Source organism: Mirounga leonina, unplaced genomic scaffold (assembly GCF_011800145.1).
Source record: "Mirounga leonina isolate KUSES-001 unplaced genomic scaffold, KU_Mleo_1.0 Mir_114, whole genome shotgun sequence".
In the NCBI taxonomy this organism is placed as follows: Eukaryota; Metazoa; Chordata; class Mammalia; order Carnivora; family Phocidae; genus Mirounga; species Mirounga leonina.
Genome location: NW_023270265.1, coordinates 24,920,414 through 24,947,940, shown reverse-complemented (window position 1 = coordinate 24,947,940; position 27,527 = coordinate 24,920,414). Strand labels below are relative to the sequence as shown.

General features: G+C 37.6%; 1 protein-coding gene across 3 annotated transcripts in view; it reads left to right on the top strand.

The window, feature by feature from the left end:
• HPSE2 (heparanase 2 (inactive)) overlaps positions 1-27,527 on the top strand; it is a 654,573-nt gene that overhangs the window by 429,334 nt on the left and 197,712 nt on the right. For all 3 annotated transcript variants that reach the window (XM_035026830.1, XM_035026820.1, XM_035026811.1), the window contains one exon: positions 13,209-13,256. In XM_035026830.1, the coding sequence (XP_034882721.1) occupies positions 13,209-13,256 (48 nt within the window). The remainder of the gene's footprint in view (positions 1-13,208; positions 13,257-27,527) is intronic.

Here is a 27,527-nt window from a genome sequence, read left to right as displayed (position 1 = left end):
AGAATCCAATAAAATAATTGGAAGAGAAAATCTTCCATATACAGAGCTTTAGACAGAGATAGAAAATTTGAGATAAAATATTACTGATATAGAGGATCATTTCAGGATACTCAACAGCTGTCTCATAGAAGATCCAGATCCAGAAACAAAGAAGACAATTATCGTTACTGAAACAAAGGAGAACTTCATCAACTTTTACAATGTAAAAGTAAAGAGACACGTGGCAGAAAATAGATGGTAGAAATGGAGAGAAGAAATAAGTCATATAAGGGCTGATATGATCATATAATATAGGTGGAGTCAGAAAATATTGTCTAAACCATTGAAATAATTGATAGGGAGGTGGAAAAATGGGGTCTCAGTAAACCAAGAACAATGAGTTAACTCTTGGTTAGAAAGACTTATGGTAGCATTTCCTTAAATGTGCTCTGGAGAATATCAGTTTTGCAGGATATTAACATTATATTAGGGGAGGGGGATAAAATGTTCCATGGTCCAGTAATTTGGAGAAATACTAGGATACACAAATGTTCTGAAACACTTCCTGGCACCTTTAATACATTACATTCTGAGTCTCCAAGAAGGGGATTTAGCATGCAGAATTTCTTACATTTATTTGACCAGAGTCTTATTTTCAGAGACCATCTTGAGAGACTAGTGTTCCACAAACATGTCTGGACAACTTGGAATATGAACCCTGCTTTGGGGGGAGGGATGGCGGTATAGCAGACAATAACAAAAGAATTACCATTTGGAAAATTCAGAACCTGGACCACATTAACAGTCTTGTTACCAGTGCGCTTGCTTCCATTCTTGCCCTCTCTAATACACTACTCAGTTGTCAGAAAATCTTCTGCAAACATATAATTCACATGACATAAGTCTCTTGCAGAAGACTTCTAATGACTTTTCATTGTTCTTAGAATAAAATTCAATCTTCTTACCACGTCTACAAGGCTCTACCATGACTAATCTGACTGCTGCCTAGCTCTTCATTCTTACCTTCTTCAGCTTTCCCTTTTTCTCATTTCACTCACACCTCACTGGCTTGGTATGTGCTAGGCTTCTCTTTACTTGGGGGCCTTCACATATGCTCTTCCTTCTAGAGTGTTCTCTCTGCTTGCCACATGGCTGGTTTCTCCTCATCTATTAGAGACCTTCCTTGAGTAACTGAGCTAAGTAATTCTCTATCAACACACTCTGTTGGTTCTCTTTTTGGTATTTATCACAATATAAAACTACATATTTATTGTATGTTTGTTGGTTAAAGATTACAAACTCCATGAGGGTGGGAAGTATGTCTGTTATATTTACCAGTGTATATGCAGTGCCGGCAAAAAGCCTAATGCATAGCAGGTGCTCAAATGTGTTGAATGAAAAATGGAAGCTATCCTAACATTCTACAGAGGTGTTAGTGGAATATTCTAACCTGAACCTGTGTTAGAACAGAAAGCTAGACAGGGCCTTTAGCTCCCGTGGCAGCCCAAAGAGCTGTGGAAAACATTCTAATTTGGGCAATGAGGGTAAAAGCAGAAGACAATTAGGCAGGAAATAATGGCCTCCTCCATCACAGCAGACCGCATGATGTATGTTATATGCTCAATGGTCTACAAACCAGAAACAGAAAAATTTCCTTTTTATGTCCAGAATTTCATTTTTTTACAAGCAAATTTATTTTATTTTGTTTTATTATTATTATTTTTTAGAGCGAGAGAGTGCATGTGCTTGAGCTGGGGGGCTGGGGGGGAGGGGCAAAGAGGGAGAGAAAATCTTAAGCAGGCTCCCCGCCCAGCACTGGGCCTCACAGGGGCTCGATCTCACAACCCTGAGATCATGAGCTGAACTGAAATCAAGAGTCAGATGCTTAACCAACTGAGCCATCCGGGTGCCCCAAGCAAATTTATTTATTTATTTTTCCTTTTTTAAAAAAAATTTAAATTCAATTAATTAACATATAATGTATTATTTGTTTCAGGGGTACAGGTCTGTGATTCATCATTCTTATATCCAGAATTTCTATCTTTAGTTGTGTCTAATTCTTCTACTAAGCCTAATGCTGATTTATAGACTCCACTTGTACTTAAAGCATAGATAGTAATGAAGGCTGTATGGGTGGATAAGGATGGAAACTTCTCTATGTTCCTATTACTTGGCTCCCATTATGACTTTTATGGGCCATATGTATTTTTTACTTCATGGGTCCCCTCCTCCATAAAGACATTATAATAACAATCTGTTTTCTACTATAGTGAGTAGGGAAAAAGCAGGATGGTGAAAAGCACGCACTTTGCAACTAGATGAGACCTAGTATAGTGACTCACTGGGTCATCTTGAGGAATTGTTTAATGTCTGTAAAACCTCAGTCTTTTCATCTGTAAAATGGGACTGATTAAATTACCTATTTCTTAGGCTTATTGTAGAGTTAAATGAAATAAAGTGCTCAGTACAGTTCCTGGCACAGTTGACACATAAAGGAATATCAGCCACAATTGTTAAGAATAAGTGTATTTCAAAGATGAAAAGGCAGGTTTTTTCCTTTTTTTTTTTTTTTTTTTTTGTATATAACTTTATGTAGTTTCCCAGGAAGTTTAGAGAATCGAGTGGCTATAGGAACTAGAAAGATTAGCTACAATAACATGCCAGGATAATGAGGGTGATCACAGGTCTACCTCCTGTGTAAAAACCACCACATTCTCATTTGGAGTGGGAAGATGCACAGCTGGGGACAATTTGGTGTACAGAGTAATTATTACAATGTTATTCCTAGTAATTGTTCTGTTTTATTTCAACTGTGAAAGAGTTATATGACTTGACCAAGCTACAGGAGGAGAGAACAATTTATTCCTCTTAGTTCATAAGAAAAGAGTTTCCATCTCTTTCTCTAGAGAGGAAAGGCCCCCAGCAGCAGTTTAGTACTCATTAACAGGGAAGCATTAGCTACTGCAAGGGTCTGCTCCCTAGCTAAGCATTGTGTTAGTGACTACAACTTCTAAACTTGCCTTTTTTCCCCCCCCTGGAAAGGACTTCTTTCCTGATTAGAGAAACAACCTAATTCTTTCCCCAAGCCCACGGTCATCAATTACTGCCATTATGATGAAGATGTTTCTCTCTTCCTCCAATGTCAGAGAAGTCAAATGGGGGTTAGAAAGAACATTGGAGAAGGAGACTGGAGTCCTGGGACATAGACTTAGATTTGACACAGATATTCTTCCTCACTTTCTTTTTTTCCATTTATTTTCTCATTTTTTTCTTCTTCTACTTTCCCTGAGAACCCTACCCTCTCTTCCAAGAATGCCTACCCTAAGAGGCACTACTAAGATCAGAATCTGTCAAAGGTGTGGCCCATGGTCCTCCTGCATTGGAAGCACTTGTTGAGTTTCTTAAAAATGCAGCATGATTCTTAAGCTCCAGCCTAGACCTACCAAACCAGAATGTGGGGGGATAAGATTTAGGTATTGGATTTTTGAACAGCAACTCCAAGGCGTTCTTTGCACACCAAAGCATAAGAACCACTGCCCTGTAATATAGGCAGAGTGGGTTTTATTATCTTTGTTTTACAGATCAAGGAATGGAGGTGCACAGGTATTAAATTTTTACCAAACTCACATTTATTCAGTGCCAACAGTATGCCAGGAAGTAGCCTTGTTCCTTCATGCATATTATCTTGTTAATCTTCACAAGGCCTTTAAGAAGTAAGTGCTGTTCCCTCCATTTGAAATGGTTTAGAGAGATTAAACAATGTACCCAAGGCCACATAGCTAATAAGCTGTGGAGCCAAGTCTTAAATCAGGTATCTGTCTGACTTCTAGATCCATTGTCTTTCTACTCCGTGGTGCTATTTTTTTGAATCTTCATTTTTTAACAAAGCCACATGGTCTAGCATACTAGAAAAAATATAATCCTTTTTCACCTTAGTTCCACAGTGTTAATTCTCCTAGACTCAGCTTCATACCAAAGTTTGAACTTTTGGAAAGTTCAGTTTTACATGTGAAATTTATCATGACATCTTGATGCATTTTTCCTCCTTCCCATCAGGCTCCACAGCCAGGGCAAATCATATCCGGTCAGTTATACCTTCTTTGCTTGAATCCAAGTCTTTATGACTTCCTTAGGAGCATTTTAGACTGTCAAGACATGTCTATAATAATACTTCCCTAACCAGCACCTTTCAGCTCCAGCCATAGCCTTCCAGATCTGTTTCAACATCTTCTCTCATCATCTCCCACCCCCCTGCCATTTGCCTTCATTTTAATCAAGCAAACTTATTTTGTCCTTTATGTGTTATCTCACATCTGCCTCCATTTTATTCCAAACACGGCCCTGTAGCCTCCCTCCTTTTAACTCCCCGTTAGCAACAAATAAGCTTCATCCTGGGGGGCCAGATCCAGGTAATAGTGCCTGGTACCCTGTCTTTAGAAGGATTCATAGGTCAATTCCGAGATTAGTGAGACAATATTGAGATCTATTACCAATATCTACTATGGGCTCAGAAAATGGGGACAGCACTACAAACATCACAAATTTGTCATCTCTGCCTGGTTAAAACAAGGGCTTTAGACTCAGAACTGGTTTGAATCTCAGCTCTGCAACTTATTACCTGGGTGATCTTGAGCACAGTTTCTTCATCTATAAAATGAAAGTGATAATACAACCTTACAGGGTTGTACATTGTGTAAACCACTTACCAAATGCCTGTCAATCGGTATATGGTAGCTAACTTATTTTTTCCTTTCTTCATTCAAGATTGCCCTTAAAATTAAACTTCATGGATGTAATTTTTATTGACAAGAAAGATTGGTTGAAGAATCTCATCCATCTCAAGTTCCAGTGTATTAAACTCTATAAATCTATCAAATTGAGGGAATAGTAAGCTAGAAGGGAAGCCTAAACAGAGAGCTGCACCAGCTATTAAAGTCAATGAATATATAGCCATGCTATTTATCAGCTTACTGCCAATGTAATATTATATATAAATAGGGGTGGGGAGAAAAAGGAAAGGGAGGGAGGGAAAGAGAAAGAGAGAGAGAGATGTATCAATATATCATTTGTTCTGTGCAGCACCTAGTATAGATAGCTCAATATATAACTAGCCATGAAAAAGTAAGTGGCTTTGGACCAAATGGGAGATGCCTGGTTTGCTGTAACTCAAGATGAATAATTTCCTCACAGGTTTTTCCTAGGCTTTGTGTAGAATAGCTACCACATCTTATTCGTGCTAGTTACATAACCAAAGTTCTCTTTGTGGACAAGGGGAAAAAGATCAGACTACCACTCTCTTATTGAAGTTTGTACTCATTTAGACATCCAGTTCCCTGTGAAGGATTTATCCTCCTTCCTGGGAGCAATATTCAGAATCCAGTTTTTAGGGTTGCATTCTGTGGTCCAGAAGTAGAACTCAAACCCCAAAGACCATGAATAAAGATGTGCCTTATTATAAGAGAGAGCTGTGATATGCCCTGGGAGAGAAGGCTCAACAGTATTTCAGATACGTCATATGTGCAGGTGGATAACAAAGGAAAGAAATTCTCCCAGATTTGGGATCTCTTGGGGGAGGAAAAGGAACTCTCACAATGAAAGAGGATATGTTGTTCTTTTCCATAGCAGCAGATTGGCTCCAGTGGGAAAGATCTCCCAATACTGAAATGTCTGCCTGGCACTAGCTAATTTCCTTTGATACAAGTCCCTGCCCTTTCCCTCTCTTACCCTTCTTTGCATGACTGGATGTCAGTGTGAGGGCCGACATCTTCTGTTCTCTGGGATAATCATCCAGGATTTCTGTCTTCATAATTCAGGTATGGAGACATCCAACCTTGGAAAACCAAGATCTTGCCCTTTTTGTTATTCACATCCTGGGTCATCTTTTACTTGTACATTCATAGACCTAAATCTAGGGATTAGAATGGAGGTGGATGGCTGAAAATCCTTGGATAATACCAGACACTAAATGGAATTTCACTTTCCCGTGGTATTTCACTCTTGACAGCACTAGTCTGTGTGCATGTTTTTCCACCTCTAATATTACTGTTGTGGAGCATTCTGCAGCTGTGTTGAGGTTATTCATTTATGTGGTTTGGGCCAGTTTCTGAGAAACAGGCAGAACTAGAGAGCAGAAGAATCCATCAATGTTAGATTTGAACAAAGAAAATTATGATCTTTTGGACTTGCTGTCTTCCACATTGCCAATATAGATATAAAAATAAAGGATAGAAATGATATGGATACAGGATAGTCAGAGAGAGCCCTAATTTTCAGGGAAGGAGCATGGGGGTGGGGAGAATTCCCCAAACTCATTGACTTATAGTGTCTATTCCTTGGGGTTTTGTCTAATCGGTTTCCTTTATGTGTTATTTCTCTAGTTGTTTTCTCTTTTTCTGGTTTTAAAAAATAATGTCAAAGACTTCTGAAAACAGAACATTTTGCTCATTTGAGGTCAATTTTTTACACTTCTCAAAAAACAAGGGTATGTTTGGTCATCTTGGTAGTATTTGGAAATGCATATTTTGTTTGACATTATTTGTGAATTAGATTTTTCCTCCTCAGAATAAGTGTAAAAATGCTTCCATATGTTTGAAGTTGGTTTCATCATTTTGCTAAGAAGGAAAAGGAAGAATGTAGTTTATAGTAATTTTCATGTGAATACATATTTAATAGTGGTGTTTCCTCAAAGTTAAAACAGCTTTTCTACTGCTTCAATATGCTACTAAAGTTAAGAAGATAATAATATCATTTGTTTCAAAATATTAAATTGTAATTGAGATATTTTTTAATATAATGAAACTAAGCTATATTTTACTATTTTGATTTCTTATACAAAATACGATCTTAAGTGAGGATCTGACTTTAATTTTTTTTCCCAAATAGCCACAAATCACATAACATCATTAAAGAAATGCTTCAGTTTTTCATATACTAAGTTCTTTTCCATGTAATAAATTCTTATATGTAACTTGAAAAAAAAATCTATTCCATATCTCTCCTTACTAATTCCTAATCTCTTTATGAGTTCCTAAGATCTCCTTTCTAATTCCTAGGAATGTTTTAATACTTGTGGGTTTTATGGTATATTTTAATATATGGTAGATCAAACAAATGTCTCTTCATTATTCCAGTTTTAAGGAATATTCTTGGATTCTTCTAGATGAATGTTAGAATGATTTTGTAAAGTTTTGAAAATATCTACTGGGATTTTTTAAATTAGAATTTCATTAAACCCATAAATTAGTTTAGGGAGAATAATTGATTTTCCTATCCAGGATCATGGTAGGTCTTTTCCTTTATTCAATTTTTTTTTTAAAGATTTTATTTATTTATTTGAGACAGAGAGAATGAGAGAGAGAGAGCACATGAGAGGGGGGAGCGTCAGAGGGAGAAGCAGGCTCCCCGCCGAGCAGGGAGCCCGATGCGGGACTCGATCCCGGGACTCCAGGATCATGACCTGAGCCGAAGGCAGTCGCTTAACCAACTGAGCCACCCAGGCGCCCCTCCTTTATTCAATTTTAAAATATTTCTCTGTAAACTATAATATTCTATATAAGGGTCCAGTCTATTTTGTACTTAATTATAGATTTTATGGATTTTCTTTGAGGGATGTGGGGTAGGGTGTGGAGGGAGAAAACATGAGCCTTACTTTAAATGTTCCTAACTCTAGTTTTCCCATTCTTTTTATAATGCTACTTTTAATAATGGAAAGTTACTTAAGAACTTAATTATCAACCTATAGCAGAACGAACTATCCAATGCATATGAGGATCTCCAGATTATAGCACCATGAAGAACCAGTTTCCAACTTTTAAGACACCAAATTAGATGTGTTCTTTTTTTTTTTTTTTTTGAATATACAGTGTTTTGGTTTGGGGGTGGGTTTTTTTGTTTGTTTGTTTGTTTGTTTGTTTTATTCTTATGTTAATCCCCATACATTACATCATTAGTTTTAGATGTAGTGTTCCATGATTCATTGTTTGTGCATAACACCCAGTGCTCCATGCAGAATGTGCCCTCCTCAATACCCATTACCAGGCTAACCCATCCTCCCACCCCCCTCCCCTCTAGAACCCTCAGTTTGTTTTTCAGAGTCCATCGTCTCTCATGGTTCGTCTACCCCTCCGATTTCCCCCGCTTCATTCTTCCCCTCCCGCTACCTTCTTCTTCTTTTTTTTTTTTCTTAACATATATTGCATTATTTGTTTCAGAGGTACAGATCTGAGATTCAACAGTCTTGCACAATTCACAGCGCTTACCAGAGCACATACCCTCCCCAGTGTCTATCACCCAGTCACCCCATCCCTCCCACCCCACCTCCCACTCCAGCAACCCTCAGTTTGTTTCCTGTGATTAAGAATTCCTCATATCAGTGAGGTCATATGATACATGTCTTTCTCTGTTTGACTTATTTCGCTCAACATAATACCCTCCAGTTCCATCCATGTCGTTGCAAATGGCAAGATCTCATTCCTTTTGATGGTTGCATAATATTCCATTGTATATGTATACCACTTCTTCTTTATCCATTCATCTGTTGATGGACATCTTGGCTCTTTCCACAGTTTGGCTATTGTGGACATTGCTGCTATAAACATCGGGGTGCACGTACCCTTTCGGATCCCTACTTTTGTATCTTTGGGGTAAATACCCAGTAGTGCAATTGCTGGATCATAGGGTAGCTCTATTTTCAACTCTTTGAGGAACCTCCATACTGTTTTCCAGAGTGGCTGCACCAGCTTGTATTCCCACCAACAGTGTAGGAGGGTTCCCCTTTCTCCGCATCCCCGCCAACATCTGTTGTTTCCTGACTTGTTAATTTTAGCCATTCTGACTGGTGTGACGTGGTAGCTCATTGAGGTTTTGATTTGGATTTCCCTGATGCCGAGTGATACTGAGCACTTTTTCATGTGTCTGTTGGCCATTTGGATGTCTTCTTTGGAAAAATGTCTGTTCATGTCTTCTGCCCATTTCTTGATTGGATTCTTTGTTCTTTGGGTGTTGAGTTTGATGAGTTCTTTATAGATTTTGGATACTAGCCCTTTATCTGATATGTCAATGCTACCTAGAGCAATCTACACATTTAATGCAATCCCCATCAAAATACCATCCACTTTTTTCAAAGAAATGGAACAAATAATCCTAAAATTTGTATGGAACCAGAAAAGACCCCGCATAGCCAGAGGAATGTTGAAAAAGAAAAGCAAAGCTGGCGGCATCACAATTCCGGACTTCAAGCTCTATTACAAAGCTGTCATCATCAAGACAGCATGCTACTGGCACAAAAACAGACACATAGATCAATGGAACAGAATAGAGAGGCCAGAAATGGACCCTCAACTCTATGGTCAACTCATCTTTGACAAAGCAGGAAAGAATGTCCAATGGAAAAAAGACAGTCTCTTCAACAAATGGTGTTGGGAAATTTGGATAGCCACATGCAGAAGAATGAAACTGGACCATTTCCTTACACCACACACAAAAATAGACTCCAAATGGTTGAAAGACCTCAATGTGAGATAGGAGTCCATCAAAATCCTAAAGGAGAACACAGGCAGCAACCTCTTTGACCTCAGCTGCAGCAACTTCTTCCTAGAAACCTCGCCAAAAGCAAGGGAAGCAAGGGCAAAAATGAACTATTGGGACTTCATCAAGATAAAAAGCTTTTGCAAAGCAAAGGAAACAGTCAACAAAACCAAAAGACAACCGACAGAATGGGAGAAGATATTTGCAAATGACATATTAGATGTGTTCTTAATTGCCTATCCAGACCCTTTTAGCCAAGCAGGACATTAATGATTTTTTTTCCTCCTTATTTTCTTTTAAATGCATAGCTATTATCATCAGTGACTATTTATTTCAAGTTCTTTAAGGCATATTCAAGAAGATTGGAATACATTCACCAACATCAGCATCAAAAGTCTGTTCCTGGGTTGCCCATCTTGGGCAATGGCATTACTACAATTAAAACTTTGGGCTCCTCTCTTTCCCCTCTTGCCCAACTCAGACTCACCCACCAAATCCTCTTGAGTGCTCCATCAGTGTTACTCAATGGGTCTTTTTTCATTTTCACATTTCCAAGCATCCCCTCTCTGTGCGGTCATCTCCTACCAGTTTGTCCACACCAGCATGTTTCAGCTTTACCCAGCCAGAGTGATCTTCCTGACACTCAAATCTGATTCCCCTCATTTGTTTAAAAACAGGATAAATCCAGCAAATATACATGAAAAGAGCCAGCTGTATTTTGCAAATTATGTTGGGTACTAGTCATACAAAGATAAATAGGAGCTGGACTTGTACCTAGTTGTTAAGGGATAAAGGCCAGACTTTTTAGCATCACAGCCTAGCAGCTAGTGACCTGACCAGTCTGACTTCCTGCCATTCCCTTACCTGTCTTCTGACATCCAGTCAAGATGGACTCCTGAGAACACACTCACCTTGACTCTACCTTGTTTTGCCTGTTCTTCATGACAAAATCTTACCCTTCTTTTCATGCCAATTCAGTGTCATGTGCGATGTGAAGCTTTTCTCAATGTTTATCCCTCTTCTAATACTGTAGGGTATAGAGCTAACTGCTCCCTTGACTGCTATCTCTCAGCAGTCGGTTTGTACCAGTAGTATAGCACATAGAAACTCTGATAGCTGATTGTCTTGTCTCTCTTCTTGGCTTTTTTGTGGTGGTCGTCATGTAGCAGAGGCCCTGGGTCAGTCACCTTTGATCCCCTGCATATTCTCTTACAAATAGGCACTGCAATGCTCAAGTCTGAGAGAAAGCCAACAAGCAAAGGTGCTCAGGCCTTTTTTTCTCTTTTTTGGATGAATTGGTAGTATTTCTCAAGGCAAAAGTTCAACTTATTTTTTGCATCTTAGAGTTTTACTGTACTTCTGGGCCTCAGTGAAAACAGCTTGGAGGCAGCATAGGATCCTAGAAAGAGGATTGGATTTGGAGTCAGAGAACCTGGGTTTAGTCCACACTAGCTCTATGAATTTGAGCAAGTCTTATAACCTCCACGAGACTCAGCCTCCTCCACTATAAATTAGGGGTATTTACTACCCTACCAGGTTGTTTTGAGGACTATGTGAAATTATACATATAAGAAGCTGAAAAGCATTTTATAATGATAGAGCACTATAAATGTCAGTGTTATTTTTATTATGGTTTTTCATATGTAAATTAAGATCGTTTTACATAAAATATTTCTTTTTTGGAAATACTCCAGCTGGCATTTATGGCTTTGCCTGGTCATGCCCTCCTTCCCCAGGAGTGCTACTAGGAGAGGTGGCCTGACTCCATAAAATGGGCTGTTTGGGATGTCTAGAGCCACTACTTCTCTAGCCAGTAGGGAAGTTAGTAATCTGTATAATGGAATCAATAATATCCACCTTCCTAAGCAAAACGGTTTTGAGAATTATAAGAAATAACACATGAATGGCTGGTACTAAGTAGGTACTCAATATATGTTATATTCCCTCCAATCTCCATTTACGTTTTGGTCTTGCCCATCAAACCAGTTCCATTCCTGATCACCCTTATGTTCCATTTCCCATATTCTTGCTCCTGACTGCTGAATGGTACTGGAGAAAAAAGACAAGACCATATAGACAAGAGCCAAGCTGCCTCCTCTTCATCTCCTTCTTCTCCTATCTTCCGTGTCCTCCTCTTATCCCTTGTTCTCCTCCCCTTCTCCTCTCCCATTCTCTTTCTCCTACCCCACCCCCAACTCCCTCCTCTCCTTCCTCTTCATCTTCTTTTATAAACTTCACTCCTATGCTAAGCAGCAGTCCTGGCATCCTCTCTCTCACTTCCAATCCTGCAAAAATTAAGTACTTTTCCACATCATGGCAAAGCAGAGCCTCTGTTTGGGCAGCACATGGCAACCCCTTTGCCATGTGTCTGCCTGCAAGATTATGCTGGCACAGGGTAGGCTAGGACTTTCTTGACAAAACACCCTCTCGCTTCCTAATGGACGAGTTTTTTGGTTATGAAATACTGATGGAAGATTGTTTCTGTCTGTAGAAAAGTTCCCTTCCAGGGTTGAAGGGTTGAAGGGAAAGTCTTGAAGAACTGAGATATTCCTTTTGATTTCCTGTGTCTGCATGGTAGCTTTCTTAAATAGTAACAATAGCCGTGGCAGCACATGGCCTCAGAACATGAGGATAGTGAGAATGGAGGTTAGTAGATAATTGAGTTATTCACAGACCTGCAATTTATGATACCCTGCGGCATCTGTGGGGCCTTAGAGCTTCCTCCCAGCTCTGGTTCTGGTAGAACCTCCAGGAGCATAGGAGGCTAGGGAACTAGTAGCAAGGCTTTGCTGTGTGTTTTGAAAGAAAACAGGTCTGGTTTCTCTTTTGAGCTGAGCAAATGTCAGATGACACTGCTTAGCTGCTTCAGAAATAGATTTCTCTATGTTATATATAAGTGATGAATCACTAAATTCTACTCCTGAAACTAATATTACACTATATGTTAACTAACTAGAATTTAAATAAAAACTTGAAACATTAAAAAAAAAGATTTCTCTGTGTGGTGCTCAGGTTTCTACATTCAGGTATGGCAGCCCATCACTGGGGCATATTTGAAAGTGCTTTATGCTTGGGCGCCCGGGTGGCTCAGTTAGTTAAGCGACTGCCTTCGGCTCAGGTCATGATCCTGGAGTCCCGGGATCGAGTCCCACATCAGGCTCCCTGCTCAGCAGAGAGTCTTCTTCTCCCTCTGACCCTCCTCCCTCTCATGCTCTCTGTCTCTCATTCTCTCTCTCGCAAATAAATAAAATCTTAAAAAAAAAAAAAAAGAAAGTGCTTTATGCTTATATAACTAAATTGGGTTTTCCCATGGTCTTTTCAGAAGGCTGAGGTTTTCAAAGGCTCTATTGAGTCGCCATCCTTGGGAAGTGTTATAGTTTATTTGTTTCCTAGCAGATTTCAGACTCCTTAGAGAATAGGAAATGAGAGAGAGAAGTTTTGTGCATGGGGTAAGTGATGTGGAAACCATCAGGTATGGGCTTGGGAAGACAGACATAGACATAGACAGCATGCTGTATTGGGGTCTTGATTTCCAGATGGTAAAGGATGTGTGAAGAGCTGAAAGTATCCTTACCTTCACCTTCTGTACAGTTTAACTTCCAGTAGCTCTGGATCTACCTTGATTGTGGCTGTGGGCTCTTAGCCCAAGGATTGGCCTAATCTATGCCTCAGCTTATTTTATTTGTTCTTTCTGTTCTGTACAGATTCATGAAGGTGGCAGGAAGCACAGTGGATGCAGTTACCTGGCAACAGTAGGTATTCACCATTTTTGCTCTTACTTATTATAGCTACTGCAAAATGAAAGATAATTAGCTGTTATGAACATTATAGCTGACATCTAATAAGCTACTCTTTATCCTTGAAGAGAAAAAGTCAAAACTAACTCCAAAGCTGTTCTTGTGATGCATACTATCTCATAGTAATATAATTTTGTTTTGTTGTTTAAATAAAACCCAAAACAAAACCAAAAAAATGGAAGCTCAGCTGTTATGTATACTTTTAAATTAATCCGTCATCAGTGAACAGGTAATGGGAATATGAGCATGCCATCACTTACCCATAAGTTTTCCTTGGGAATAAATTTCCTTAAGAGAGGAAATAGGTTTTTTTGTTTTTTTTTTATTTTTATTGTTATGTTAATCACCATATATTACATCATTAGTTTTTGATGTAGTGTTCCAATATTCATTGTTTGTGCATAACACCCAGTGCTCCAGGCAGAGTGTGCCCTCTTTAATACCCATCACCAGGCTAACCCATCCTCCCACCCCCCTCCACTCTAGAACCCTCAGTTTGTTTTTCAGAGTCCATCGTCTCTCATGGTTCGTCTCCCCCTCCGATTTCCCCCCCAATTCTTCCCCTCCTGCTATCTTCTTCTTTTTTTTTTTTCTTAACATATATTGCATTATTTGTTTCAGAGGTACAGATCTGTGATTCAACAGTCTTGCACAATTCACAGCCCTCACCATAGCACATACCCAGCCACCCCATCCCTCCCACCCACCCCCACTCCAGCAACCCTCAGTTTGTTTCCTGAGATTAAGAATTCCTCATATCAGTGAGGTCATATGATACATGTCTTTCTCTGATTGACTTATTTCGCTCAGCATAACAGGAGAGGAAATAGTTTTAATTACTCAATGTATCATGTGAAAATAACAACACTTTATTATAGTAATGGTGGTGGTCTTAATTAGTGCCAAGAGTGTTACTAATATGAAGCAATTAAAAAAAAAAGAATATGAAGGGAATGAAGCAGCCTCAAGAGAAGATAAACCCTAGTATTCCAGGAAGAAGCTTATAGTTGCAAAGACCTATTAACCTAAGGGTAGCTTGATTTTTAAAGATAATTATCTGATACATAAATTAATTTTCTTTAAGTTTCCTTATAGTATTGGTGCTGGAATGTCAGCATCTCACAATGTCTCACCAATTTTATACCTGAATCCTGCCCTTCCTTTTTGTAAGAAATCTACCCCATAGCATCTTCTAAGTCGTCTTTCATCTAATGTGGTCCACACAGCTCAGACGTGTGCTATTCTGGGCCCTCATAGCTGTCAACTATGACCGCCTCACTCAGTAACTCTAACCCTGCCTGCCTAGCACATTTACTTCTCTTCTCTATCCTCCATTTTAAGTGGGTCACAGTATCCCTTGGGATTCATGACGGTTGTGAAAGAAGCAAGAGCAGTGGATGAACACTTACTATCCCAAAAGGATTTTTGATTGTTAGCAATCAATAACTTCAATCATAATGGAAAATATTTTATTATGCATTTATACTTAGTTTCTCTAAGCATCATTTTAAATGTTTCCAGAAATTCTTATCCTTCCTCCTTCAGTTTGTTTTGTGAGTCATGGATGAGTAGGTCTAGAGATCTTGTCATTCCCATGCTTAAAACCCCTCAGTGCCTTCCCTTTGTACTTAGACAAAAGGGCAAACTCTACTCTGGCCTATAAGGAAGTTACTTTGTGTTTGGCCTCTGCTACTGTATGATCGTTTCTAGTGCCACCCTGACCTTACTCATTCTGTCCCAACACACTAGTGGTCTTTCACTTTTTAGAAAATTCATGTGCCTGTCTGCCTCAGGATCTTTGTAAGTGCTATTGTCCCTGCCTGGAATGCTGTTATCCTCATTTTTTGTGTGGCTAGTTCCTTCTCATCTCTAAAGACTCAACTTACATGTTATCTCCTTTGAGAGGCCTTCCGTGCTGATCCTATCTAACACAGACCCCCTTTTTAATTCTCTTTCTTAGCTCTTTTCTTTCCATGCTACTTTACATAACTTATCATTACTTTACCAAACTTATAATTTTTTTTTCTCTTAACTTGTCTCTGTAATTTGTGTTTTTCTCTTCCACCAGAATAGCATTTAGTCAGTTCAACAAGTACTTATTTAGGCAATTGTTTACTGAGCCTTTACTACGGGGGAAAATAACAGCAATGATGAAACTGTTTGCAGGAAGTGTTGCAAACCTTTTATGCCTTACTGTATCTGATCCTCACAACAACCAAATGAGTTTGGGACTAGTTTTATCTCTTGCATAACTTAAAGGAAGTTGTAGAAAATCCAAACGTTACACAAAAAGTGGTAGATTTTGGACTTAAAGTTGAGTGTGTCTCACTCCAAGGACTATTCTCTTAACTGTTACTACTTTGATAATAAGACAATGATTTTTTGTTGAAAATATTACATTCTACTAGAGCAATTCAAATCCTCTTCAGTGTCTTTCATCAAAGGCTATCTGGATAACATAACATAAAGGCTGAAGCTTGAAGAATTCATAGTGTTTGTAAGGAGAAATAAAGAGATCAGTGTATGAAAATTACTGGGTAAGAATGTAAGACTTGCTCAGTTATTATGACTGACAGGGAGGGATCAGAAAAAGTTTTTCTTCCATATTCAAACACTCTCCATAGCACAAATGGAATGAAGTGAGCCCAGTCTTTTTTTATAATGGAGAAATAAGACTTTTATAAATTGATTTTATTAGCTATTTTTAAAATATTGGCCACCTCTCAAGATAAATGTCATGTGTTTGCAACTACTCTAAAAATACCCCCCAAAGCAGGCAACGGATTGTGTTTCTTTTGGCTCCAGGATCAGCACTCATTTGGAGACAACCAGTAGCACCTGGAATCTACCATTTATCCCTTCCAGCCACAGTTTTCAATCAAGACTTAGAATAGTCATGGAACAATTCCAGGAAATCCTGGCCAGGAGGATTCAGTGAAAATTAAAGCCAAATACCATGTTTCTCTAACCCTGAGAAATGCTGAGGTGAACTTCTTATGTAAAGAAATCAAGAGTCAAAGTCAGAAAAAAAAAGAACACAGAATTTGTCAGTAAATATCTATGTATAGGTAGCCAAAAGAATCAATTCAGTACAGGAATACTGAACTTGGAGCTTGAACAACAAAAACTCTGAGTCTGAAGTAAAAAATAAATAGCTCTATAAAGTTAGACTATTTTGATTTGAAAGTTCATGCTCTTGGGTTTTGAGGACCAAGATACATGACTTAATGATTGGTCCTGCCCAATCCATGCAGAAAACCCAGCAAGAGTTCGTGAGATGAAGTTCCAGTTACAAGAGTAAGTAGTACAGTAGTTTGTATCAGTTATCAATGATAAATCTGGACCAAAAAAATAATACACACACACACACACACACACACACTGGAGAATGATCAAAAAGTGGCAAAAGCTAGAGAAAGTTATTCAATCCTTGAAAGAAGTGAATGATGCTAGTGAGATCTGTGGTTATTTAAGAATCTATGCAGTATGATGTGGCTAGAACTCAAACAAAATACATGGTTATATAGTTTGAGGTCTCAGAAGGAGTCAGAAGGTAGAAATCTCAGAAAGAAGGAGCTATGGGCAAAACACCAAATATGCACATAAACTTCCTTCAAATCCTTGCCTGATCCCTGCAATGTGCATATTCAAGGGAAACCCCAAGGAGCCTGGTAGAAAATAACAGCTGGAAATCTGAAAAAGTTGAACAGCAATTTCAGCTGTCTGTCACATGAGGGACAGAGATTGGAACTTGAATTTCACAAATTTAGAGGGACTTCATAAACACCTTGTGCTTTCCAGTGAAAACTAAGAGTTATGCCTCAGGAGTAAAGTCTTGTCCTGGGACTTAGGATTTGCCCTAAATCTAATGTATAACCAAAACAGATTCACCTTAACAAAGTATAAACTGAAGCTGCCACAAGAACAAGATGATCAGTCATTCATCCAACTTCCTGCTATATCCCAAACCAACATGCTTCTGTCTCTATAAAATATCATCTACACTTTGAAGTACATAATTAAAAAATTACTAGCTATGCAGAGAAATAGGAAAATGTGACTCATGGCCAAAAGAATGAGCAATAGAAACCCTGAGATGACCTAGGTAATAGAATTAATTGACAAGAACTTTAAACAACTGTTGTGAATATATTCAAATAATTAAGGGAAAATGTTTGTATTGAGTGGATACATAGGGAAAGATCAGCAGTGAAATGGAAACAATATATATATATAAAATAACCAAATGAAATTTTTAAAGAAAAAAAAGAAACTGAAACGAAAAACTCACGGGGTGCACTTAAGAAGAAATTGGAAACTACAGAAAAAAAGGGTTAGTGAACTTGCAAATAGATCATTAGAAATTATACAATTAAAGAACAGAGCAAAACTGCTAGGAAGAAAATGTTCAAAGTTTTAGCAACCTCATTGCCGATATCAAGATGTCTAACATTTGTATAATTAGAAATCAGAAGGCAAGAAAGAGATAATAAAGCAGAAAATTTTTTTTGAAGACACTAAAGCTGAACTCCTCTCAAATATGGTGAAAAACATTAACTTACAGAACCAAGAACCTAAGAAAACCCTAAGGAGGATAGAGGCTCCTGGGTGGCACAGTCAGTTAAGCATCTGACTCTTGGTTTCAGCTCAGGTCACAATCTCAGGGTGCTGAGATCAAGCCCCGTGTTGGGCTCTGCTCTCAGCACAGAGTCTGCTTGAGATTCTCTCTCTCTCTCTCTCTCTGTCTCTCTCACAAAATCCATCAATCTATCTATCTATCTTAAAAAAAAAAAAAAAAAAGAAAGGAAGAAAAAAGAAAACCCTAAGAAAAATAAATACAAGGTAAATCATGCCTGGGTATATCATAATCAAACTGCTGAGAACAAAGGGTAAGGAAAAAGTCTTCAAAATATTCAGATAAAATCATACTTCACATACAGAGAACAAAGACTAACTGGACATCAGAAGCAATGGAGAATAGAAGACAATGGAACAAATCTTTAAAGTGCTAAAACAATGGAGAATAGAAGACAATGGGTATTAAGGAGGGCACATACTGCATGGAGCACTGGGTGTTATACGAAAACAATGGATCATGGATCACCACATCAAAAACTAATGATGTATTGTATGGTGACTAACATAACATAATAAAATTTAAAAAAAAAAAGAAGACAATGGAACAACATCTTAAAATGCTAAAGAAAAAAAAGCCAGGATTCTATATCTAGCAAAAATATTCTTTAAAAATGAAAGTGAAATAAAGATGTTTTTGATAAATGAAAACCAGTAGACCTGTGCTACAAGAAATATTAAAACAATTTCTTCAGATAGAAAAGCAGTAGTAACATCTGAAGGAAAACCTGGGTTTCAAAAAATAATGAAACACATTGGAAATGGTAAATTTGTAGATAAATATAAAAGACTATTTTTTCTCTTCACTTCTTAAAAACAACTGTGTAATGCAAACATACAACACTGTACTATAGGGTTTATAACATATATAGATGTAAAAATATATGGCAATCTTACCACAAAGGAGGAGGAAGGGAGGAGGACCAAATGGAATTATATTGTTGTGAAGTTCTTTTATGTGAAGTAATGTAGCATTCACTCTAAGAAGACTTGCAATATAAGCAAGGGTTCAAATTGTATTCCTAGAATTAAGGTTTCACATGGAACTAAGGTTGCTGATCTGAAGTAAAATTAATCCAGGTTATCCTGGATTATCCAGATGAACCCAGTATAACCATAACAGCAGAAGACGGAGGAAGACTTAACTACAGAAGAGAAGATTATGTTAATGTGACATGAGAAAGACTTGGCCCACCATTGCTGGATTTGAAGATGGAAGAAGGGGGCCATGAACCAAGCAATGTGGGTAGCCTTTAGAAGCTGGAAAAGCCAAGGAAATGGGATTCTTCCCTAGCATTTCTGGAAGGAAGACAGCCCTCCCAATACTTGATTTTAACCCAGTGAGACCTATAATAATGTCTAAAGTACAGAACTGTAAGATAATAAATTTGGATTGTTTTAAACCACTGTTAATTTGTTTAGAGCAGCAGTAGAAAACTAATGCAGTACCTAATAACAGAGATCCAAATACACAAAGGAAAAACTAACAGAACCATGGGGTAAAAAATAGACAAATCCACTGTCATAGTTGAAGATTTAAAAACACCTCTTTCATCTTGATGAAGTTCCAATAGTTCATTTTTGCCCTTGCTTCCCTTGCCTTTGGCAATGTTTCTAGGAAGAAGTTGCTGCAGCTGAGGTCAAAGAGGTTGCTGCCTGTGTTCTCCTTTAGGATTTTGAAGGACTCCTGTCTTACATTTAGGTCTTTCAGCCATTTTGAGTCTATTTTTGTGTGGTGCAAGGAAATGGTCCAGTTTCATTCTTCTGCATGTGGCTGTCCAATTTTCCCAACACCATTTGTTGAGGAGACTGTCTTTCTTCCATTGGACATTCTTTCCTGCTTTGTCAAAGATTAGTTGACCATAGAGCTGAGTGTCCATTTCTGGCCTCTATTCTGTTCCATTGATCTATGTGTCTGTTTTTGTGCCAGTACTATACTTCTTGATGATGACAGCTTTGTAATAGAGCTTGAAGTCCGGAATTGTGATGCCGCCAGCTTTGCTTTTCTTTTTCAACATTCCTCTGGCTATGTGGGGTCTTTTCTGGTTCCATAGAAATTTGAGGATTATTTGTTCCATTTCTTTGAAAAAAGTGGATGGTATTTTGATGGGGATTGCATTGAATGTGTAGATTGCTCTAGGTAGCATTGACATCTTCACAATATTTGTTCTTCCAATCCATGAGCATGGAACATTTTTCCATTTCTTTGTGTCTTCCTCAATTTCTTTCATGAGTATTTTATAGTTTTCTGAGTATAGATTCTTTGCCTCTTTGGTTAGATCTATTCCTAGGTATCTTATGGTTTTGGGTACGATTGTAAATGGGATCGACTCCTTAATTTCTCTTTCTTCTGTCTTGTGTTTGGTGTATAGGAATGCCACTGATTTCTGTGCATTGATTTTATATCCTGCCACTTTACTGAATTCCTGTATGAGTTCTAGCAGTTTTGGGGTGGAGTCTTTGGGGTTTTCCACATAAAGTATCATATCATCTGCAAAGAGTGAGAGTTTGACTTCTTCTTTGCCGATTTGGATGCCTTTGACTTCTTTTTGTTGTCTGATTGCTGTGGCTAGGACTTCTAATACTATGTTGAATAGCAGTGGTGATAGTGGACATCCCTGACGTGTTCCTGACCTTAGGGGGAAAGCTCTCAGTTTTTCCCCATTGAGAATGATATTTGCTGTGGGTTTTTCATAGATGGCTTTTATAATATTGAGGTATGTACCCTTTATGCCTATACTCTGAAGAATTTTGATCAAGAAAGGATGCTGTACTTTGTCAAATGCTTTTTCTGCATCTATTGAGAGGATCATATGGTTCTTGTTCTTTCTTTTGTTAATGTATTGTACACATTGATTGATTTGCGGATGTTGAACCAACCTTGCAGCCCAGGGATAAATCCCACTTGGTCGTGGTGAAGAATCCTTTTAATGTGCTGTTGGATCCTATTGGCTAGTATTTTGGTGAGAATTTTTGCATCCATGTTCATCAAGGATATTGGTCTGTAATTCTCCTTTTTGATGGGGTCTTTGTCTGGTTTTGGGATCAAGGTAATAGTGGCCTCATAAAACGAGATTGGAAGTTTTCCTTCCATTTCTATTTTTTGGAACAGTTTCAGAAAATAGGTATTAATTCTTCTTTAAATGTTTGGTAGAATGTCCCTGGGAAGCCATCTGGCCCTGGGCTTTTGTTTGTTGGGAGATTTCTGATTACTGCTTCAATTTCCTTAGTGGTTATAGGTCTGTTCAGGTTTTCTATTTCTTCCTGGTTCAGTTTTGATAGTTGATACATCTCTAGGAATGCATCTATTTCTTCCAGATTATCTAATTTGCTGGCATAGAGTTGCTCATAATATGTTCTTATAATCGTTTGTATTTCTTTGGTGTGGTTGTGATCTCTCCTCTTTCATTCATGATATTATTTATTTGGGTCAAAAGAAACAGTCAACAAAACCAAAAGACAACCGACAGAATGGGAGAAGATATTTGCAAATGACATATCAGATAAAGGGCTAGTATCCAAAATCTATAAAGAACTTCTTAAACTCAACACCCAAAGAACAAATGATCCAATCAAGAAATGGGCAGAAGACATGAACAGACATTTTTCCAAAGAAGACATCCAAATGGCCAACAGACACATGAAAAAGTGCCCAACATCACTCAGCATCAGGGAAATCCAAATCAAAACCTCAATGAGATACCACGTCACACCAGTCAGAATGGCTAAAATTAACAAGTCAGGAAACAACAGATATTGGCGGGGATGCAGAGAAAGGGGAACCCTCCTACACTGTTGGTGGGAATGCAAACTGGTGCAGCCACTCTGGAAAACAGTATGGAGGTTCCTCAAAAAGTTGAAAATAGAGCTACCCTCTGACCCAGCAATTGCACTACTGGGTATTTACCCCAAAGATACAAAAGTAGGGATCCGAAAGGGTACGTGCACCCCGATGTTTATAGCAGCAATGTCCACAATAGCCAAACTGTGGAAAGAGCCAAGATGTCCATCGACAGATGAATGGATAAAGGAGATGTGGTATATATATACAATGGAATATTATGCAACCATCAAAAGGAATGAGATCTTGCCATTTGCAATGACATGGATGGAACTGGAGGGTGTTATGCTGAGCGAAATAAGTCAATCAGAAAAGACATGTATCATATGATCTCACTGATATGAGGAATTCTTAATCTCAGGAAACAAACTGAGGGTTGCTGGAGTGGTGGGGGGTGGGAGGGATGGGGTGGCTGGGTGATAGACATTGGGGAGGGTATGTGCTATGGTGAGCGCTGTGAATTGTGTTAAGACTATTGAATCACAGACCTGTACCTCTGAAACAAATAATACATTATATGTTAAAAAAAAAAAGAAGAAGATAGCAGGAGGGGAAGAATTAAGGGGGGGAAATCAGAGGGGGAGATGAACCATGAGAGACTATGGATTCTGAGAAACAGAGGGTTCTGGAGGGGAGGGGGGTGGGAGGATGGGTTAGCCTGGTGATGGGTATTAAAGAAGGCACGTACTGAATGGAGCACTGAGTGTTATACGCAAACAATGAATCATGGAACACTACATCAAAAACTAATGATGCAGTGTATGGTGATTAACATAATATAATAATAAAAAAAAGAGTGGCAAAAAAAACACACCTCTTTCAGTAATTAATAGGACAATTAGATTAAAGGAAGGATATTGAAGATTTGAATAACACTATGAATAGCTTGACCTAATTGACGTTTGTAGACTACAACTGAACACACATTCCTTTCAAATTCACATGGAACATTCACCAAGATAAACCATGTGCTCAGCTATAAAACAAGTTTCAATAGATTTGAAAGCATTAAAATGATACAGAATGTTTTTTGATGACAAAGAAATTAAGTTAGATATTAGTAACAAAAATATCTATCAAACATAAATATTTGGAAATTAAATTACACATTTTAAAATAATCTGTGGATCAAAGAAGAAATCATGAGAGAAAGTAAGAAATATATTGAAATGAATATGAAGATATTTTATCAGAATTTCTGGGATTCAGCAAAAGCAGAACTTAGAGGGAAATTTATATCTAATATGTGTAATTAGAAATGAAGAAACACTTGAAAACAATGACCTTCGTTTCTATATTAAGCTAGAAAAAGAACAACCTAAATCCAAAAGAAGTAAAATGAAGAAAGTAACAAAGATACAAGCAGAAAGCAAAAACATAAAATAGACCTACAGTAGACAATCAGGAGAGAAAACTTACAAAACCAAAAGTTTTTCTTTGAGTAGATCAACAAATTTGAAAACTAGAAAGAGAGAGAAAGGGAGGAAATTGTCAGTATCAGGAAAGAAAGGGATTCTTACTGTAGATCCCATAGACATTAAAAGTATAATAAGGGAATATTATGAACAACTTTATGCCAACAAATTTGACAATTGAAGAAGTTTCTTGAAAAATACAATTTATGAAAAATGACACAGATTAAAAATTCTTAATGTCCCTATATAATGGCTCATTTTGGAGAATCTGGCAATTTCTTATATAACTAAATATATACCTGTCCTATGACAAAGCAATTCCATTGCTAGGTATTTACCTAAAGGAGATGAAAGCAAATGTCACATAAAAACTTTTATAAGAATGTTCATAGCAGGCAAAAACTAGAAGCAGCCCAGGTGTCCATTGGCATGAGAATAGATGAAACAAACTGTTCTGTATTCATACAAAGGAATGCTACTCAGCAAGATAAAAGAACAAACTAATGATACACTCCACAACATGGATGTTGTCTCAGAATCATTATGCTAAGTGGAAAAAGGCTTATATAAAAAATTGCATATGTTGCAATTATATGAGGTTTTAAAAATTAGAACATTGCCTTTGTAGTTGTAAGGGCAAGGATATGGATTGAGAGGGAAAGGCACATGAGAGAATTTTCTGGGGTGATTGTAATATTCTACATCTTGATAGGGGATTTGGGTTACGAAGGAGTATGCATTTGTTAAAATTCATCAAATGATATACTTAAGATTTGTGCATATCATTATATATGTAAAATTTACTTAAGAAAAAGAACTATAAACAGTTGTTGAACTCTAGTTCAACAATATGCCTAAAGTTTAGGATGAAGTGTAAAGTCTGCAAATTACTTTGCAATGCTTCAAAACATAAAATGGATCAGTGGATGGATAGAGTGATAGATTGATAAATGTGAGGTAGAGCGAGTATAGTAAAATGTTAATTGTAGAACTTAGGTGGTAGCTTCACGGTTTTCACTATACAGTTTTTTCCACTTGTCTCTATTTGAACTTTTTTATGGTAAAATATTCAGAAAAAAACTAAATTGTTACACCTAAATAATATTATCTATTATATAATATAATATGTTGGTATGAAAATATTTATGAAAAATATAATAAATGGAAAATGCTTTTGTTAAGTGAATGAAGTAAAATATAAAATATATAAATCATACTTCAGTAATATAAAAAATGCACATAAACTCAAAAGGCACTAATAGGTCAAAAGTGTTAATCTTTAGATATGGTGAGTAATGAGACTCTTTCATTCACATTTTCACTTTTCTATAGTTTCCCATTTTTCTGTAATAAACATGTATTACATTTTTACCATCAGTACCCAGCTTCACCCTTCTCGCTCCCATATCCACCTCTCCAGAAGCAATCGTCACAATTTAAGCCACTTCTTCTATTTGTTTCCATATTTCTAAACAAAAGTCTGATGCTGCCACGTCTTGATATTTTCCCCAATTCAAATATTATCTATTACTTTCTTACTATGGAAGATGAGAATTTAGCTCTCATACCTAACTCTTCATATACTGAAACATATTTACCCTTCCCCATCCTCCAGTATTTTATATCTAAGTACTGGTTAGATCAGAATTCAGTATTCACATTTTTATTACTATATAAATATGACTCATAGCGAGAATGTGGTGTACTATGGTTACATTTTCTTTCTTTCACAACTTTGTTTTCCCTGAAGTTAATAACTGTCTCTTTTTCATTTGCCTATTTTCCTATTAATCTATCCCTAATTCATCCCTCAACTCTGTACCAGAGGGGTAAATCTCCTATCTTTCTATGCAAATACCCCAGGTTGCCATCAGTTTCATCTTGTCCTTGTCCTGCTCTCCTGAAGCGGTCCCTCCTCTGGTCCATCTGGGCTGGTTGATCTCCCTGCTTCCTGCACAGCTGTTGTCCTGGGATCTCCCTTCACCATCATCTTAGGGATTCCTTTTGACTCTCTTATTTATTGGATCCAGGCCTTTTTTTGAGGTTTACTCCCTCATTTTGGTGGAACATTTTTTTTCTAGGAACTTCCTGAGAAAAGATAAATGAGAGGTAAACATGTTGAGATCTTGTATTAGAGTTTGATTTATATTTTGGATGCATACAGATATCCCTTAGACTTGGATGCTTTGGTTCCATTTTATTTTAGCTTTCCTGTAACTATTGAGAAATTCAATGCCTTTTTAATCTCCAATCCTTTTATTTGCCCTGTTTTTTCTCTCTTGGTACATTTAAGATCTTTTCCTTGCCCCCAGTGATCCTTTATGTTACTTTCTATTCTGTTCACGAGGTATACAGTAGACCCTCTCAATCTGAAATTCATACCCTTCAGTTTGGAAAATTTTCTTGTATTTTTTTTTCTTTGATAATTTCCTTCTGATTTATTTATTTATTTATTTTTGTGCTTTCTCTTCCTGGAACTTCTGCTAGTCAGATATCAGGACTCCTCAAATAGTACTCTAATTGTTGCATATTTTCTCTCCCTTTTTCTTCTGTTTTCTGATAGATCTCCTTAATCATCTAAATTTTCATTTCTGTTATCATATTTCTAAATTCCAAAAGTTCTTTTTGTTCCTCAAACCTTCCTTTTAATGGTTTCTTATAGCTCCTTTACTTGTTTTTGGATGTAATATCTTCCATTTTCTCTCTGAGGATATTAACTTTAGTTGTTTCTTTTGTTCCTTTTCTTTTCTCTTCCCTCCTTCCCTTTCTTCTCCCCCCCTTTTCTTCTGTCCTTTCTTTCTCCAGTAATTTTTTTTATGTCATTTGCATTAATTTTTTTTCCTCTATGTTCTTCCCTCCTTCTGCCATTTTTTTATTTTGGTTTCTGTCTTTCACATTAAAGATTTCCCTCAAATGTCAGGTGATACTTGGAACTCTACTCCTACTTAAGAGAGAGGCATGAAAAGCTGGCCGGACATTTTTTGTTCATGGATATTTCTTCTTTTTTTTATTTTTTATTCATTTATTTTTAAAGATTTTATTTATTAATTTGACAGAGAGAGAGAGAGCACAAGTATGCAGAGTGGCAGGCAGAGGGAGAGGGAGAAGCAGGCTCTCCGCTGAGCAGGAAGCTGGACGCGGGGCTCAATCCCAGGACCCCAGGATCACGACCCGAGCCAAAGGCAGCCACTTAACGGACTGAGCCACCCAGGCGCCCCCATGGATATTTCTTCTTAACTAGTGGGGGTCTATGTCAGGTGATCTGGCTGGGTTATTACATTAGGGGACTCTTAACTGTCCATATCTGTTGGCCTTTTCTCTTATGTAATTTAATTTTTCCAGACAAGAATTCTCTCTCCTCTCATCTTAGAAGTATAAATCAGCAGTCATTCTCACATTTGAGGAAAGGGGCTAGATATCTTATTGTTTACTATGTAGCCTTTCATTTAATCCTCTTGTTTGCAAATGGTTGACCCACACCTCAACTATGCATCCTGGCTCTGACACTGGCTCAACCTCTAGTGTTCTACTTTATTGGAAATAGGGCAGTTTCTTAATGTGTAAGGCAGTGGTCTTCCAACTTTTTTGTTTCAGGACTCTTTCACTCTTGAAAAATATTGAGTGCCCCAAATAATTTTTATGCAAATCATATTTATAAATATTTACTGTATTAGATTTAAAACAGAGGTTTTTTTTTAGGGTATCCAGCATTTTTTTAAATTTTTTATTGTTATGTTAATCACCATACATTACATCATTAGTTTTTGATGTAGTGTTCCATGATTCATTGTTTGTGCATAACACCCAGTGCTCCATGCAGAACATGCCCTCTTCAATACCCATCACCAGGCTAACCCATCCTCCCACCCCCTTCCCCTCTAGAACCCGCAGTTTGTTTCTCAGAATCCATAGTCTCTCATGGTTCGTCTCCCCCTCCAATTTCCTCCCCTTCATTCTACCCCTCCTGCTATCTTCTTTTTTTTTTTTTTAACATATATTGTATTATTTGTTTCAGAGGTACAGGTCTGTGATTCAACAGTCTTGCACAATTCACAGCACTCACCATAGCACATACCCTCCCCAATGTCTATCACCCAGCCACCCCATCCCTCCCACCCTCCACCACTCCAGCAACCCTCAGTTTGTTTCCTGAGATTAAGAATTCCTCATATCAGTGAGGTCATATGATACATGTCTTTCTCTCATTGAGAAAGCATAACACCCTCCAGGTCCATCCACGTTGTTGCAAATGGCAAGATCTCATTCCTTTTGATGGCTGCATAATATTCCATTGTGTATATATATATATATATATATACACCACATCTTTATTCT